The 17,898-nt window shown below is 33.6% G+C and overlaps 1 protein-coding gene across 2 annotated transcripts in view; it reads left to right on the top strand.

Annotated features, from left to right (window-relative positions):
* LOC105749259 overlaps positions 1-17,898 on the top strand; it is a 155,348-nt gene that overhangs the window by 111,847 nt on the left and 25,603 nt on the right. For both annotated transcript variants that reach the window (XM_031968758.1, XM_031968765.1), the window contains exon 9: positions 17,284-17,441. In XM_031968758.1, coding sequence (XP_031824618.1) covers positions 17,284-17,441 — 158 coding nt within the window. The remainder of the gene's footprint in view (positions 1-17,283; positions 17,442-17,898) is intronic.

The following is a 17,898-nucleotide window of genomic DNA, read 5'->3' on the forward strand; positions in this document are numbered from 1 at the left end:
GTTAGTTCAACCAGTATAGAACCTCAGAGCCCACTCAGCTAAAACTGTTAAGAAACTTCAAAATTGTAGTGACCTTATTTAGGCTTAGTCTCATGAGTAAATTAAGTCAAGAGAAGAGTTTCAGTACATTTATTTTAAAGGGAAAAAAACCAGTCTATCCTACACAGCAGGGCACCCTGGTAAATATTCCTACAACCACAGTTTATATATACCAATTGAAATAAATTATGTCACCTTCTTGATGCAGAGAGAACACATAACCCTATTTACTAAAATAGGTTAAAGGATGAGATCTTTGTTCTTGACTTATTCTGGCCTTGAAGATATCTCTCTGTATAAGGAGTGGATACCATCATTGTGCATAAGCAATGAAAGAGTAATCTGCTCTGAATGTTAGTCAGTCCATTGAGGATGACTAATTGAGTGTTGTCATTTGGATATGATTGATTGGAGATTTTAGATCTAGACTAGACTTTTAGACCTGGGCCTATAAATAGGATCAGACAAATTTTCCAGAGAAATCAGAACAAGAGCATCCTAAACCATGTATCACATATCAAACTTGACTTCCTAGGGGAAAGAAAGTCTGCTTATCTAAATATTCCTTTTTTGGGGGATCATTATCTCCTAGAGATATTAGGAACCAGAAGCAGCAGTGAAATGAAAGTACTATGAAACCCATCTTCCTGGGGATGTTGTGCCAAAATACAGATGAGAGAATGAGACCAATATGATTTAAGCGCAGAGTTTATTGTAGCCGGCAGCTGTGAGAGAAAGTACCCAAATCAGGCAGCCCTGAACAAAGGGAGAATGAGGTTTTATAAAGGCTAGAACTACCAAGGGGAGGGGATTCTATAGCATTAGTGGGAACTACAGAAGCAGGAGGAACAGCAAAGGTTACATTTCTTAATGCTAGGTAGAGACAAAGGAATGGTATTTGAGTGCATATGTGACCATACGGTTGGCTAACTAAGTGAAACATGCTGTAAAGTCAGGATATTCCCAAGGCTAAACGAGGTGAAAAAATACTGAATGTTCCAGGAAATAGCATTTTCATAACATTTTTATAACCTTGAGAAGTTACAAGGGGCTCCCAGCAGTTTCAAGTGTTCCCCTTCCTCATATGCACAAGGGAGGGTCACACAAAGTTCAGTACTTCAGGGGGAGGAGTGGGATTTTCCCCTGAAAGCCCAGAGTATTTCAATCAAGCATACAAGAAAATGGAAGAATAAGTGTATTGTACCATATATATCATACCAGGACTCCAGAAAAAGACTAAATAAGTAATTATCCTTTTACTAAAGGGTAAATGATTTATAAAGACATTATAAAGTTTGACAGAAAGGGTTTGGGGTTAACTTTTTAGCAACCTTTCATAAAAACCCCAAGCTTTGGGATTATACTATACATCTAAATTATTAGACAGGAATTTACTGTAGGTATGAAGGATGAAGGGTTGAATCAAGCATTTCCATTTCTATGGAACTGAAGGGCATAGGGAGCCTAAACAATGACCCACATATAGTCTGTAGCCCAATTATTGGGTTCAGTCTGGAGGACTTAACATAACTCCCTCTATGACTTATGTTTCTACCAAATGTTTCTCAATTTTATCAACATCCATATAAGCGCGCACACACACACACACACACACACACACACACACACACACTGTGAAAGGGAGAGGAAAGGGGGAGTACTAATGGATTTGTAGATATATTGTTATTTAAGTATTTGCACTCACACAGAAGCTGAGGGACAATTTACACTGAGAAATGATTTTCTCAGTACCAGGGCTGTGGTTATAAACTACCAAGTACTTTTGTCTAGAAACCCTCAGAAATTCAGGATCACAGAAAGGAGGCTATTTGACTCAAGTTCTTGTCTATTGAGTCAAAAATTCTAATGTGGAATCATATAGCTTTCCAGACATAAAGTACTTGAGGGATGATTTTGTTTAGTCAAGTCTCTTGCCAAGCTCTCTTTAAATTTTTTTTAATCCTCAACTCCTTTCTTTTTAATGAGGCATAATATTAATAATGTTCCATCTTCTTTCTGGAAAGAAGCTTTATATATAAGTATATTCCAAAATGGTGTTACCCTTGTCTGATATACCTCTGTCAAATAAATCAAATGTTTGTGGATGAAGTTCTTTTTAAATTCCTATGGCTTCTTTTTTTGTGTTAATTGGTTTATATTGGTTCAGCTTCTAGAAGTTATTATTATAGCTTGTGTCAATGATCTTTCTTAAACCTTTTTTTGACATAACTAGTTTAATTGAGTCAGGCTGCAATTATTTTAATTATATGTTTTTCCCTTATTTCTATTCTATTAGTTTTTATTTATATCTTTAAGACATCAAAAACTTAACAATGGTCTCAATTAACACACACAGACAACTGATTCAAGAATGACTCCCAAATTACTTCCATGTTATATTAATAACAATTATTTTCCTCCTGTTAAAATATAATCAATTGTATTTCTGTGATGTTATTAAGTACTTACCATGGTCATTGTCTTCTGATCTTTTTCTTGAAAGTAGAATTCCTCTACTTCTTCATTCTTCACAAGAGATATGAAATATAACAAATGGCAATATATAAACTACAAATATTTTTATACTATCAGCCTGAAATTTTATCTTGGGCACTGCAATAGGACATGACCAAATGTTCTATGAAATGATGCTTTTCATAGTGGAAATTTCAAGATTAATATCATTTGGTTTCTTTAAATGTAAATAAATGCATATTTAATTCAGTTAACAATTGAGAAAATTTTATTTGACTGGAAATATAATTCATTGACAGTCAATTAGATTATTTTTCTCTTAGGAAAACTCCCATAAAACAACTATAGCACAAATAAAAATGTATGATTTTTGTGAGAGAGGTATGGAATTGACCTTAAGTTCACCATGTTGACTGTGTCAGCAGAATACAAACTCGGCTTTATATGTAAATAATACTATCAATTCTTCTACCATGATTACATCTTCCTCAACAATGGAGAAGGATATGTTGTTGGTTATTGAATAAGGATCTGATATTTAGAATGACAATCATTAAGCGAAAGTTTAAAGGTTGGCCTACAAACTGTAATTTTTGGCACCTTCTGCCATCTTTTCTACTAGCAGAGGGTATTAATCAGAAAGCCGTTTGTTATATATTTAAAACACAATCACAGACCAGCCAAGCTACTCATAATATACATCTCTGTATTTAGATAAGCAGATTCTTTGGAAACCAACTCAACTTGTTGCCAGGGCAATATTCAAAACTTTTCCAAAACAGTAGAACCTGTTAGAGCTTGTACTCTCCTGACATAGCCTTTGAGAACCCAGAGGTTATTAACTGAATTGATCCAAACTCCCTTCTTAGTGCTTTTTCCTTTCCCACATCTGTCTCACCATTGCCTCTTTGAATCCCTAGCTTTCTTCAAGACGCAACTTAGGTGAATTCTTCATGAAGATTTGGCTGATTACCCCATTTGTTAACATTTCCTCCCTCTAACAATTATGAATAAACATATTTTGTGTATATTCATCTGTGCATAAGTTGTGTCCCTTCAGTAGAAAGTAAGCTTCTGAAAAAAAAAGGGTTTTTTTAAAATTTTTTTCTTTATATCTCCAGTCCCAAACATAGTATTTTATACATAGTATGTGCTCAATACATATTTGTTGAATTGAACTGTTTCTATTTTGCCTGATTATAACTTAAAATTGTTACATCCACTATTAGTTTCTTCTCACCTGAAGAAATGCACTTTCCTTTTCCTGGATGCCATGTCTGTGTTATATCTGACAGGGAGAACCTCAGAGTCATTCTCAGAATAGGTCACTGACTACATTGTAGTTATCTCATGAATATCACTCCCCCCTCCCAAATTGATGGGCTAAATCCAGATTCTTAATCCTCTCAATTAATCTACAGGAGAACATGGACAAATAGGATAAATAGAGCTCTGTCTCCTGGCAATTGGTACAGAAACATAACTTTGTCTTTGAATGGGATATTTTTTTCTGAAGCAAAATTGATTTATGCATATGGGAAGGGGAACCAGCTTCTCAATGTCAAGGACACAAAGTTTCCTAATTTAACTGGTTCTTTGAACTTCTAAGGAAGAGTCTACCATGCTGCTTTCAATAATAAAGTGCCCAATAAAAATGGATAAGGATGGAGAATGTTCATCAGTTCAAAATCCCAACTGTAATTATATTTTATCATCTATTGAGTAGGATAAATGAGACAAATATAACCATATGGGAGGGATAAAAGACTGGGAAACATCTAAAGAAACAAATATATATATATTTGGAAAATATGTAGCCAAATCCCCAATGTCTCCTGGTGAATTTATTGCACTTCTCATCTGGCACATAGTTTCTGTTAGGCATTGCTCCTCTGGATTTCTGAAGGTTATTGTTAAGTATTGTTCTGCTGCACACATAGTTCTTTCTATTTCTTGTTTCTTAAGCTTCAGCTGAAGTCTTCAGCTAAGGTGCTACCTTTTTCTTACAAGTGGTTAATGAATGAATTCTACTATCTCTCTTTTAGCTTAGAGCCCAGAGACTCAAGCTTCAGTTCTTTTAAGGTAACATGCCCTTCACTTGAGGGAAAAATCTTTAGCTGCTTTTTTTCCATAAAGATATGAAGATATGTCAATTCTAAGTCTCTATGTCTTAAATGAGGATAGCTCTTTTCTCCAGAAGGAGAAAAGATGTACCTTTTACCTCAGAACATATGTTCTGATAAAAGCTGTAGCCCCAAATTTTAAGCTGTCTGTGAACCTTATGTACTGATATTCACTATTAGCAATTTCTCTATTCCAAGCCTTTACTGACATAGCAAAAGCTTTTGACTTTTGTTAGTTTCTGATTATTGACCTATCTCTATTTAAAACCACCATTAGAATCTATCTGCCTTTCAACAAAGCACCTGCCTCAAGCCTTACATTTTTTTCTCATGTTCTTCCCCAGCAAGATTCTTTGGATCTCTCTTAAGGATAAAAAAAGAGAAAAAATAAAAGAGGCCAAGTGGACCTTGGTAGAACATTGCTTTCTACCCCAATCCTTTGTTCTAAAACCTGAATTTAATATGTTTATGTGGCCAACAAGAAGTATTCATGGCTTTCAGCTATTTAAGTTATACATCAATAACTTTTTAAATTTTAATATTTAATTTTCCCCAATTGCATGTAAAAAGAATTTTTAAAATCCATTTAAAAATGTTTGAATTTTAGATTTTGTTATGGTTTTGATATGGGTGTGCAGTCATGAAAACATATTTCCATGTTAGTCACATTGTGAAAGAAAAGACAGACCAAAAAAACCATACAAAACAAGAAAAGTAAAGTAATGAAAAACAGATTCTACCAGTTCTTTCTCCACTGATGGATAGCATTTTTCACCATTAGTCCTTTTACAATAATAATAATAAATCCTTATATCAGAAATATATTATTGCATTGTTGAGAATAGCCAACTCATTCACAGTTGATCATCATACAATATTGCTATTCTATATACAATTGTCTCCTGGTTCTGCTTATTTATCTTTGCATCAGTTCATGTCTTTTCAGTTTTTTCTGAGATCGTCCTGTTCATCATTTCTTATAGCATAATAGTATTCAATCATAATCAGATACAATTACTTGTTCAACCATTCCCCAATTTATGAAGATTCTCCATCAATTTCCAATTCTCACCAACAAAAGAGCTGTTATAAATATTTTTGTACATATAGATCTCTTTCCTTTCAAAAAAAAATCTCTTGGGGACACAGACCTAATAGTATCACTATTCACTAGTATCACTAGATCAAATGGCATACTTTGTTTGATAGCCTTTGGGACATAGTTCCAAATTGTTCTATAGAATGGGTGAATCAGTATACAATTTCAGCAATTGTATATTAGCATTTCAATTTTCCTACATTCCCTCCAACATTTGTCATTTTCCTTTTCTATCATATTAGTTAAACTGATATTACCAAGTAGTTTTGTAGGATTCTTAAGAAATCCAGGTTAAAGAATATTATTCAATTTTGATCAAAATGGTGGTTGTTACTCATATATAACCTGTGCATTTTAATATGTCATAAGTCATCATTTCATTACATATATAAACTACTAACAATTATCAAAAAATAATGAATTTTCAGTCACTGCTGTAATTCAATACCTTCAAATAAGGACATAGGGAGGAATGACTCCTGTCCTACTCCTAAGATATATTCTTTCCTCATTTTTGCTACTTTTCTCTTCCTTAAAATACCATATTCTAGAATATGCATTTTTACTTCCTTTCACATTGTTTTTTCTTTAAGACTTGGTCATTTCCCTTTCTTCATACTTTCTATTTTCCTACTTTTCCTGCAAAACTATTAGCCTAGTTGAAGTATAATATAACTATTCATATAAAGCTCTAAGATCTGCATTTATTTCTGGTAGTCTATAATTTTTCTGGTACTTGAAAATGACTCAGTGAAAGATAGCTCTTTCCTTGTAGGAAAACTGAAAAGAAAAAATCTATATCTAATCCAGTAACTTCTGATTATATCATAGCCATACCTAGCTTTATTTCCTTTTGTGTTTCTGTTCAAACCAAGGAATGGCTGCAATTGTTGAGGCAACAAATTTATCTTCAAACAATTATCTACAAAACCTTGATAAAAGCAAAGGAATTATTACTTTAATCGAGTGTGGGAGGGAGATTGTGATAGGGCCAAGTTGTAAAGTCCAGTCCTTTAAAGGCAAATTTCCTATTTCTTGAAAAGTAGATAGTGGGGAGTAGAAAAGAAAAAAATAACAAACATAATCTTAAATCATTGTATTAAAAATTTGACGGTTCCTGAAGCCATTCATTTTTTCTAGAGCAAACTGACCAACAATGAATTAAATTATTTCCTTTTTACCCCGGTGATCTCCACATTATGGTACACCATGCTTTTTCTGCTGCAGATATCATCTTCACTTCCTCCTTATTTTTTTTTCATAAGATAAAGATGGTTGAAGGTTGAGAAGTCTTTTTTTTTTCTTTTTTTCCCCACTCAGTTCTTGTTCCCTTTCTCAATCCTATCTTCTATAATGTGTCAAAGACCATCATTTCATTACATATAAACCATTAAATAATCATCAAAGAATATTTTCTATTACTGTTGGGATAATACCTTCAAAGAAGAACTTAGGGAGGAATGGCTCTTGTCCTATTCCTAAAATGCATTCTTACTTCAGATTTGCTACTGTTCTCTTCCTTAAAAATACCATATTCTAGAACATACATTTTCTATTTCCTTTCATATTGCTTTTGCTTTAAGAATTGACCCCTCCATTTGCCTTGGGTCTAGTCCCCTTTTCCACTTCCACATCATAAGACTTCATTTTCCTTGGTTCTCTTTGATTCCTTTTTCCTTATTAATTTCTAGATTTCTCACTGCTATGACTTCAGCTAAAATGAAACAAGCCAATGTAGTTTCTTAAACTTTTCTGTTTCCTTAGAAAAAAATTAGTGTAAAAAAGAGGTAATAAGATTTTACTGCAATTAGTGCAAATAATTGTATGATTTGTTTATCAACTTTTAAAAACATTTATATAATAAATTAATGAGATTTTTTTTTTAAAAAGAGGGGGAAAATGTTTTTATTCAGTCAAATCCTTTGCCTAAAACAAACTATTCATAGAAATCTATAAGGATCATTTGGTTCTACTAGAAAGTTGAAATTACAAATATGAACCATATTCTTGATTTATAAAAATTGTACATACCATTTAACATGAAATAGACTTACTATAGACAGGCCTTTTGTTGCTGTTTACAACTTCCCTTTTTATGGAGCTAAATTACACTAAGTAATTAGCTCAATGCCTAACATAAAGTAGATGCTATATAAATCCTTATTCCCTTCTATTTCCAATTCCACACATTCACCAAGCCTCCTAAACTCTAGCCATTACTCATTTCTCCTCTCCCAAAAGTATATTGGACTCCACTCCTGAAAATACCCAGGACCATAATTATCTTGCCCTAATTCAGGCCTGCAATCCCATTCTGGATCTTGGGATCTCCAATCCGAAACCACCTTTCACATTCCCTTACTTCCACCTCTTCCCAGTTCCTCTTTCTGTGCTTTCCTTCCCAAGTAAAATGTCAGCTCCTTCAGGCAAAAGTCTGCTTGCTTACTTGTATTTTTATTGCCTGTGCTTAATACAATGCTTGGGTAATCAATTCAAAAATGCTTTATTCTAAGCAGACTGACCTATAGGTATTGCTGTTAGAGAAATCTTTTAATTAATAGACATTCCCAATAGATCCTAAATTAAAGTTATCTGGATGAAATAGTCAAGAACTTATTTTCACTCAATTAAATAATTCACAGAAAAATTACACTAGCACTTCTACTAAATGTCTTACTCTAACTGAAAAACATAGCCTTTCTCATTTCCTGATTTCTTATTGCCAATTCATGGTATAAATGAACACAGAAAAGAACATTTGGGAATTGTGCATATGGCCTACTTTACATATGGGACAGAGACAAAGAATTCTGAAAATTTACAGCCATCTTTACTTGAACAGAAGCAACTAAGGGAGGCAAAGAATTAGGTTTCGTGACTTCAAGTAAACTTTTCCCCTTTGTGTACTTCAATTTCTTAACTGGAAAAATAACAAAATCATAGAATTTAAAATTGGAGAGAGACTGAGAGATCATATAATCTATCATCTTAAATTTTACAGAAAAAGGAATTAAGGCTTTAATTAAATTAAAGTAAATCTTAATCTCTAAATATCCTGTGATTCATCACATATCATAAACACAAAAATTGATTTCTAGTTAGGATGAGAACTGAAAATATCTTTAAATTGCAGAAAAGGTGTCATCTTTGATCCTTCTTTCTTGATAGGAAGCCTTTGAACAGGGAAAAGGGTATCTTGGACTAAGCTAAATGAGGGTTGAAACACAAAACCAAAATTTTCATTCAATGGATTTGAATTTACAAAAACAGTGTGTAAAGTTGTTGGGCCTGGTGAGAAAAAAGAAAGAAAAAATAATGGGTTGAGCAGGCACAGCTGCCTTAGCAACATCAGAGATTGTAGTGGTTCACTAATAACTAATTTGCCACACCTGCTTCCAAGGCCACAGCCGTCTCAGATAGACAATCCTAAATCTGTAATCAGAAACTGGGAGGCAGCAGCTGAGCCTGCTAGAGATGAAAGCTCCACCATAATTTAAACACATGCCCAGCAGCAGTAAAACTAAATCTTCCCTCCAGTCCACCCACCCACCATATAAATAATACCAGCTTGTATCAGGTAAGTGAACCAGTATCAACAATCACACTTTGGTTCCATTCCTGGAAAGTGTTCATAATTATATTTGCTTCTTTGAATTTTCCTGCAACAAATCATGTAACCTTTCATAGGAAGGCATCAACACTTCCAAAATGAATTGATTGATATTGGTTTTAGTATTTTTGCAGACCACAAAATACACTTTGTATTTGTGCTGGAAAGGTTTTGGTAGTAAGGGAATTGAGTGACTGCTGGAGAAAGTGTACATTCTAACTTCATTCTCTTGTAGAATCATGGAGCATCCTTTCATTCCCAACCAAATTATAAGGGAAGTGTCCTTGACTACTCCCAATTTAGACTTTGTGACCAATTAAAGGACCTGGATTCTTGTTCTTTTCTGTCTAAGTGAAAGATATAGAGTCTCTGATGCTGTGAATTTCAAAAAGTCTGGATCAGTGCTATAATATTGTGGCATTTTAGTGTCTGCCTTTGAAGTTTGTATAGCATCATTGATCTAAGGAGCAAAAAGTAATCTTCAGCTTTGGCAATAAGAATTGAGAAAGATATTAAAGGAATAAGAATAGGCAATGAGGAAACAAAATTATCATTCTTTGCTGATGATATGATGGTATACTTAGAGAACCCCAGAGATTCTACTAAAAAGTTATTAGAAACAATCCACAATTTTAGCAAAGTTGCTGGTTATAAAATAAACCCACATAAGTCATCAGCATTCTTATATATCACTAACAAAATCCAACAGTCAGAGTTACAAAGAGAAATCCAATTTAAAATAACTACTGATAGTATAAAATATTTAGGAATCTGTCTGCCAAGGGAAAATCAGAAATTTTATGAGCAAAACTACAAAACACTTTCCACACAAATTAAGTCTGATCTAACTAACTGGAAAAATATTAAATGCTCTTGATTGGGCGAGCAAATATAATAAAGATGACAATACTACCTAAACTAATCTATTTATTTAGCGCTATACCAATTAGACTTCCCAAAAACTATTTTGATGACCTAGAAAAAATAACAACAAAATTCATATGGAAAAATAAAAGGTCAAGAATTTCAAGGGAATTAATGAAAAAAAATCAAATGAAGGTGGCCTAGCTGTACCAGATCTAAAATTATATTATAAGGCAGCGGTTACTAAAACTATCTGGTATTGGCTAAGAAACAGACTAGTTGATCAATGGAATAGGTTAGGTTCAAAGGACAAAACAGCCAATAACTTTAATTATCTAGTGTTTGACAAACCCAAAGACCCCAGTTTTTGGGATAAGAATGCATTATTTGACAAAAATTGCTGGGAAAATTGGAAATTAGTATGGCAGAAACTAGGCATTGACCCACGCTTAACTCCATACACCAAGATAAGGTCAAAATGGGTTCATGATCTATGCATAAAGAATGAGATCATAAATAAATTGGAAGAGCATAGGATAGTTTACCTCTCAGACCTGTGGAAGAGGAAGGAATTTATGACAAAAGAAGAACTAGAGATCACTATTGACTACAAAATAGAAAATTTTGATTATATCAAATTGAAAAGTTTTTGTACAAACAAAACTAATGCAGGCAAGATTAGAAGGGAAACAATAAACTGGGAAAACATTTTTACAGTCAAAGGTTCTGATAAAGGCCTCATATCCAAAATATATAGAGAATTGACTCTAATTTATAAGAAATCAAGCCATTCTCCAATTGATAAATGGTCAAAGGATATGAACAGACAATTTTCAGATGATAAAATTAAAACTATTACTACTCATATGAAAGAGTGTTCCAAATCACTATTTGATCAGAGAAATGCAAATTAAGACAACTCTGAGATACCACTACACACCTGTCAGATTGGCTAGAATGACAGGGAATGATAACACGGAATGTTGGAGGGGATGTGGGAAAACTGGGACACTGATACATTGTTGGTGGAATTGTGAATACATCCAGCCATTCTGGAGAGCAATTTGGAACTATGCCCAAAAAGTTATCAAACTGTGCATACCCTTTGATCCAGCAGTGTCTCTACTGGGCTTATACCCCAAAGAGATACTAAAAAAGGGAAAGGGACCTGTATGTGCCAAAATGTTTGTGGCAGCCCTGTTTGTAGTGGCCAGAAGCTGGAAAATGAATGGATGCCCATCAATTGGAGAATGGTTGAGTAAATTGTGGTATATGAATGTTATGGAATATTATTGTTCTGTAAGAAATGACCAGCAGGACAAATACAGAGAGGATTGGTGAGACTTACATGAACTGACACTGAGCAAAATGAGCAGAATCAGGAAATCATTATATACCTCAACAACGATACTGTATGAGGTTGTATTCTGAAGGAAGTGGATTTCTTCAACAAAGACAAGATCCAACTTAGTTTCAATTGATCAAGGATGGACAGAAGCAGCTACACCCAAAGAAAGAACACTAGGAAATGAATGTAAACTGCTTGCATTTTTGTTCTTCTTCCCAGGTTATTTATACCTTCTAAATCCAATTCTCTCTGAGCAACAAGAAAACTGTTCGGTTCTGCACACATATATTGTATCCAAGATCTACTGTAATCTATTTAACATGTATAGGACTGCTTGCCATCTTGGGGAGAGGGTGGAGGGAGGGAGGGGAAAAATCAGAACAGAAGTGAGTGCAAGGGATAATGTTGTAAAAAATTACCCTGGCATGGGTTCTGTCAATAAAAAGTTATTTAATAAAAAATAAAATAAAAAAAGTAATCTTCAGAATCCAGTCTAACCGTAACAATGACAGACTCATCCAGCAGCAATACCACCCGTGGACATAAACTTTGTGGGAACATGATGTATGAATTATGCTAAAGTGAGTTTATCACAGAAAAGAGTGTGGCCCTTCTCCCAAGTATTAGGGGAAATATTTGTTATATCTGTGAAGGAAATAATAAAATTTGTGAAGACTAATTGATGTTGAGTGGTTAAATGGAAATGGGCAGCTACTCAATGGCATCCAACAATGTGAAGTCGAGCCAATGGCAATAGAAAAGAAAAAAAACCTAAAACCTCTCATAGTGTCCTAGAACCTCGAAGACCAGGAATAATCATCATGACTTCATGATGTTAAGCCAGAGGGAATTCACTACTGGTAAATAAATTATTTTCTTGATATAAAGTATAATCAAATAAGTAAACCACTTGCAGAATTCTTAAATTCATAGCAGTTACCTGAACAGGAAAAATCCCAAAATCTCTGTCCAGGTTCCAGAGAACCTGAGAGGTCTCTGAAGGTAATTCTGGCTGCTTAGTCTTGATTCTATAGACTTCATTGCTGATTCTGAAAAAAACTCCATTGTTCATTTCTATAAAGGTAAAGGGAATAGCTTGTCCTATGATAATCATGAGGTGGGGAGGAAGAATCTCTCTTAGACATCGCTGGCAGGATTCTTACTAGTATCCTTAATAGGCTGATCCTTCACTTGGAACATAGTAATCTACCTGAGAACCAGTGTGGCTTCAGGAAGGGCCAAGGAACAGTTGATATGGTATTTGCTGCCTGGCAACTACAGGAGAAATGCCATGAGCAAAACAGATCTGTAAACAGTGTTTATAGATATGACCAAGACCTTTGCTACTATCATTTATAAGGATTTATAGAAAATTATGCCAAAATTTGGCTTCCCAGAAAAAGCCCATCAGTGTTGTACATCAATTTCATGATGGCATGTTTACCTGGGTTTCAAATAATGGATAATAATCTTGCCTTTTTCCAGTCACCAGTGGAATAATATAAGGATGTGTACTTGCTCCTATGCTTTTTAGCATGATATTTTCAACCATGTTGTCAAACTCCTACAATGATGACAAACATCATATCAAAGTCAGCTACTTTACTGATAGTAAATTCTTCTACTTGAAAAGGCTACAAACCAAAACTAAAGTGGAAGAAATGTTGGTGTGTGAATTTTGTTTGCAGATGTAAGATGCAACAAGGTATGGATCAATTCTCTGCTGCTTGTGCTAATTTTGACCTAGCAGTTAACACCCATAAAACACAGGTACTCCATCAACAAGCATTACATCTTCTATGTGTGAAACTGCAAGTTACAACAAATGGAAAAGTTTTGAATGCTGTGGATAAGTTGGCTTTCTTTGGCAGTATACTTTCCAGGGATGTACACATTGAGAATGAGGTTGATACACATATTGCCAGAGCTAGCTCAGTGTTTGAGAAGTTCTATAGGAAAATGTGGAAGAGAAGAGCTATTAGATTGACTCCCAAAATGAAGGTTTATATAACCATTGTGCTGACCTCATTGTTGTATGCCAGTGAAACTTGGACAATATTTCTATGCCGCCCAGGAAACTGAAGTGCTTCCATTTGAATTATCTAAGGAAGACTCTGAAGATCATGTGGCAGGATAAAACACCAGATACCGAAGTCCTTTCTCAAACTAAACTGCCAAATATTCAAACTCTACTACCAAGAGCACAACTCCAGTGAAGAACTCACATGGAGCAAGTACTTCTGTGGTGGTCAGAAAAAAAAAATACGAAGGAACTCTCAAGGTCTCTCTTAACTTTAGAACTGATTGCATGACGTGGGAGACACTGGCACAGGATCATCCAATATGGTGTGTCCTTTTCAGAGAATGTTCTATGCTCTATGAGCTAAGCAGAATTGTAGTAGTTCAAAAGAAACACAAGATGTGCAAAGTTAGAGAATCCAGACCAAATGTTCATGAACATAAAAAATGTTCATGTTTATATATATAAACATATAAAAATGTTTATATATATAAAGCATTTATATATATATACATATATATATATATTTATATTTGCAATGATGATGGCAACATTATGTATTTTGCAATAATGTATATGTTGCAACAATTTGTAAAAAAAAAGTTTCTAACAACTATTTTAAATTTGAAATATTACTATTAAGAGTTAAATTATTGTAGGGTAGTCTGGTTTCCTAAACAACATGTATGATATTAGTTCTATGGAGAAAACTTTGTTACAAACAACTGACTTACAAACAAATTTTTGAAATACAACCAATTGATGAATTGAAGAAACATGTTCATGTTTCTTCATGACATTGGTACCAATGATGATCAGTCACAGTAGAACACATTGTAACTTGATTCTAACATAGTGATGTCATTTTGGTCCTCTTCAAGAACAAAGGATAACAACCAACTATTTTTATCTCTAACCCTTAGCACGGTACCTGATACATAGTAATTTTTAATAAATACTTTCTTCCTTCAGTCTTTTCTTTTATTCATGCTTCCAATTCAGGTTACCTTTTACTTATGTTGTATACATTTGGTATAAATCAAATGTGTATAGTATTCAACACTGGGGAAAGAAGCTAAACAACAAGCAGTTATAAAAATGTTCACAACCACACAGCAAGCCAAATGATGGAGGAACATCATTGTTGATATGAACCATTTTCTTCCAAGATGACTTTGGTTATGGGATATGGTAGCCAAAGGCAACTCCAATTTGTAAAATCATATGGAGAAGGAGTGTAGAATATCACAAACAGTACCACTTCATAAAACAAAAAAGTCATTTCAAATGTATGTTATTAATTTTATTATGATTAGGTATGTCCTAATATTGAAATTATTTTTAATGCTGGCTTTCAGTAAATGTATTCTCTCTCTGCTGTGTATCATCAGAAAATTAGAAGCATATGATATACAATGTATCTTTGTCACTGACTTTTTAAGTATTAAAGTGCAGAATCCTGGAGTACTCCACTGAAGAACAATATACAAATTAAAATTGAATCATAAATAGGGTTCTTGTTTTATCTAGTAATTCAGTCTTTCTCCCTCTAATTATGCTATTGTTGAAAAATGGAGATAAATGGGCTAGGCAAGAATAGCAAAAGAGATTGTGATAAATGAATTGTTAAAATCTAGATGAATTGTAGCTATAGCCATCACCTGATCAAACCAATAACTCTATTTTAAATAAACAAATAAAAGGAAATAAGATTAATCTGGCAAAATTTGTTTTTTAAAACAAAAGTTTGATACACAGCAAACCTTCCCTTGCAACAAAGGTTGAAAGAAAAAAACTGATGGGATCTGTTCTTTATGAAGCCAGATTGGCTTTTGGTGATCAACATTTCCTTTCCCAGTTGCCAGCAATTTTATCAGGATTTGCAGTTAAGCTTACAACCTCTCTGCCTCAGTTTCCTCAATTGTACAATGGGGTAGTAATAATAGCAACTACTTCCCAGGTTATTATGAAGTCATCTAGCACATAGTTTATGCTTTAAAATGTTTCTTCCCTTTCTTTTTCCTTAAATGACTTGCCCAAAGTCATGTAGCCTTTAAGTTACTGCGCTGTTAATCCAACCCAGGTCTCCTAATTCCTAATTTAAAGTTCTTTGAACTATCTTATAGCTAATTCTAAAAGGGTAGACGATGGCTTCAAAAACATTGGCTTTCATAACTGCATATATCCTTAGAGATAATTGAACCTAATCCTCTCATTTTACAAATGAGATTACTAAATCTCTAAGAAATGAACTAGCTTACCTCAAATCACATAATTAATAAGCAATGCTTACATAAGATTTTGAGTTAGGTATCTTTTCCACTATAGTTCTCTATCTATCATAGTTGCCGATCCCTAAATGTTCAATAAAATATAAAGCATTTATATATATATATATATATATATTTATATTTGCAATGATGATGGCAACATTATGTATTTTGCAATAATGTATATGTTGCAATAATTTGTAAAAAAAAAAGTTTCTAACAACTATTTTAAATTTGAAATATTACTATTAAGAATTAAATTATTGTAGGGTAGTCTGGTTTCCTAAACAACATGTATGATATTAGTTCTATGGAGAAAACTTTGTTACAAACAACTGACTTACAAACAAATTTTTGAAATACAACCAATTGATGAATTGAAGATCACAAGTACTAGAAGAATCTTGCCTATGCATCCAATATAATTGAATAAAATAGCTACATTGAAATATTATACTGTATGTATAAATATCATATATATCATGATTATAATATATATATTTAAACCTAATTAGATCACATGTATGAAGCATCCTTGGATACATAAGCAATAGACATTCTACATTCTAAAATTCTTATGATACTTTCCTTCTAAAGACTCTTATTGAAATAGACTTACAAAAGAAAATATAAAATATATACCAGAAAAGATGGCCAGGTTATTGAAGACTGAATTGAAATAAAAATAAATATTTATTAATTATTTATAGTACCTTAGTTTGTATAGTTCATATTATATTATTAACACAACCTTTAATGTTCTATTTTTCTACCAAGAAAATATTTAATAATAGTATCACAAAATGGCCCTTTACATGTTTCTGAGAGAAATCTAAGTTCAATCTCCCTATGTTACAGATAAATATAGTGAGGTATAGACAATGTGATTGACTTATCTACCGACAAATTTAGGCTTAATATAAAAGGAAAAACCTGTAAAATTAAAAGGTGAATGGACAACCTTGGGAGGTAATGATCTCCCTGTCAATTGAAGCCTTTCAGCAAAAACTATTGACTACTTAGTGGAAATTTCACAATGGGAGTCCCTTTTCAGTTTAGTAGGAGTCTAACTTTTCAGGTTAGACTAGTTGGCTCTGAAGTTCTTTCCAGGCCTGAAATTCTGTGATTTTTATGTTTCCTTGATTCTTAATTTCTTAATTTCAAAGTATCCTGCTACTCAGGACAGCTAGGTGAATAGAATACATGGTCTAGAGTTAGGAAGACCTAAATTCAAATACAGTGTGACTCTGGACAAGTCAGTTTACTCTGTTTACATCAGTTTCCTCATCTGTAAAATGAGCTGGAGAAGGAAATGGTGAAGTACTCCAGTATCTTTCCCAAAAACCCCCAAATGGGGTCATGAAGAGTCAGACATGACTGAAATGACTGAATAACAACAAATCCTGCTACTCCATTTTTGCTGTATTGATTACAGGATGAAGGAAAATGTCGGCCACTGGAAGTAACAAAGTTAGAAGGTGCAGAAGTTGGAATTGACAGTAGCTTGGGCAAACCATTTGTGTTTAAATGTGTACCCCAATCTGGAACCAGAACTTTTTGTCTCTGTGCCACCTCAAACCAAGAAATGAAAAGGTACTCAGTTCATTTCACTCATTCATTTCTCTTTGTCTGAATCTTTCTCTTTCTCTTCTTTCCTTTATCTCTATCTTTTCTGTCTTTTCAATCTCTGGTTGTCTCTGTCTTTGTGCCTCTGTCTGTCTGTCTCTCCCACTATTTCTCTTCTCTGGTTGTATCTTTATCTCTTTCTCTCTCTCCTTGGCTCCTGACATGTGTGTGTGTGTGTGTGTGTGTGTGTGTGTGTGTGTGTGTTCTAGTTCAGGGGATCGGAAATAAATAACAGAATCATAAGAAGCAGGAAATTTGTCCCAATATAAAGCCTGGCAACTTGTGTACTATAATTTTTCTCCTTTTTTTTTTTCTTTCAGAATAGATTTTTTAAAAATGATAATGACTTGCTGGCTCACATTTTTTAAATCTCATTCAATAGAATTGATGCTCCAGCTTTCCATCATTTAGATTTTACCCAGTT

Source organism: Sarcophilus harrisii, chromosome 1 (assembly GCF_902635505.1).
Source record: "Sarcophilus harrisii chromosome 1, mSarHar1.11, whole genome shotgun sequence".
Classification (NCBI taxonomy): Eukaryota; Metazoa; Chordata; class Mammalia; order Dasyuromorphia; family Dasyuridae; genus Sarcophilus; species Sarcophilus harrisii.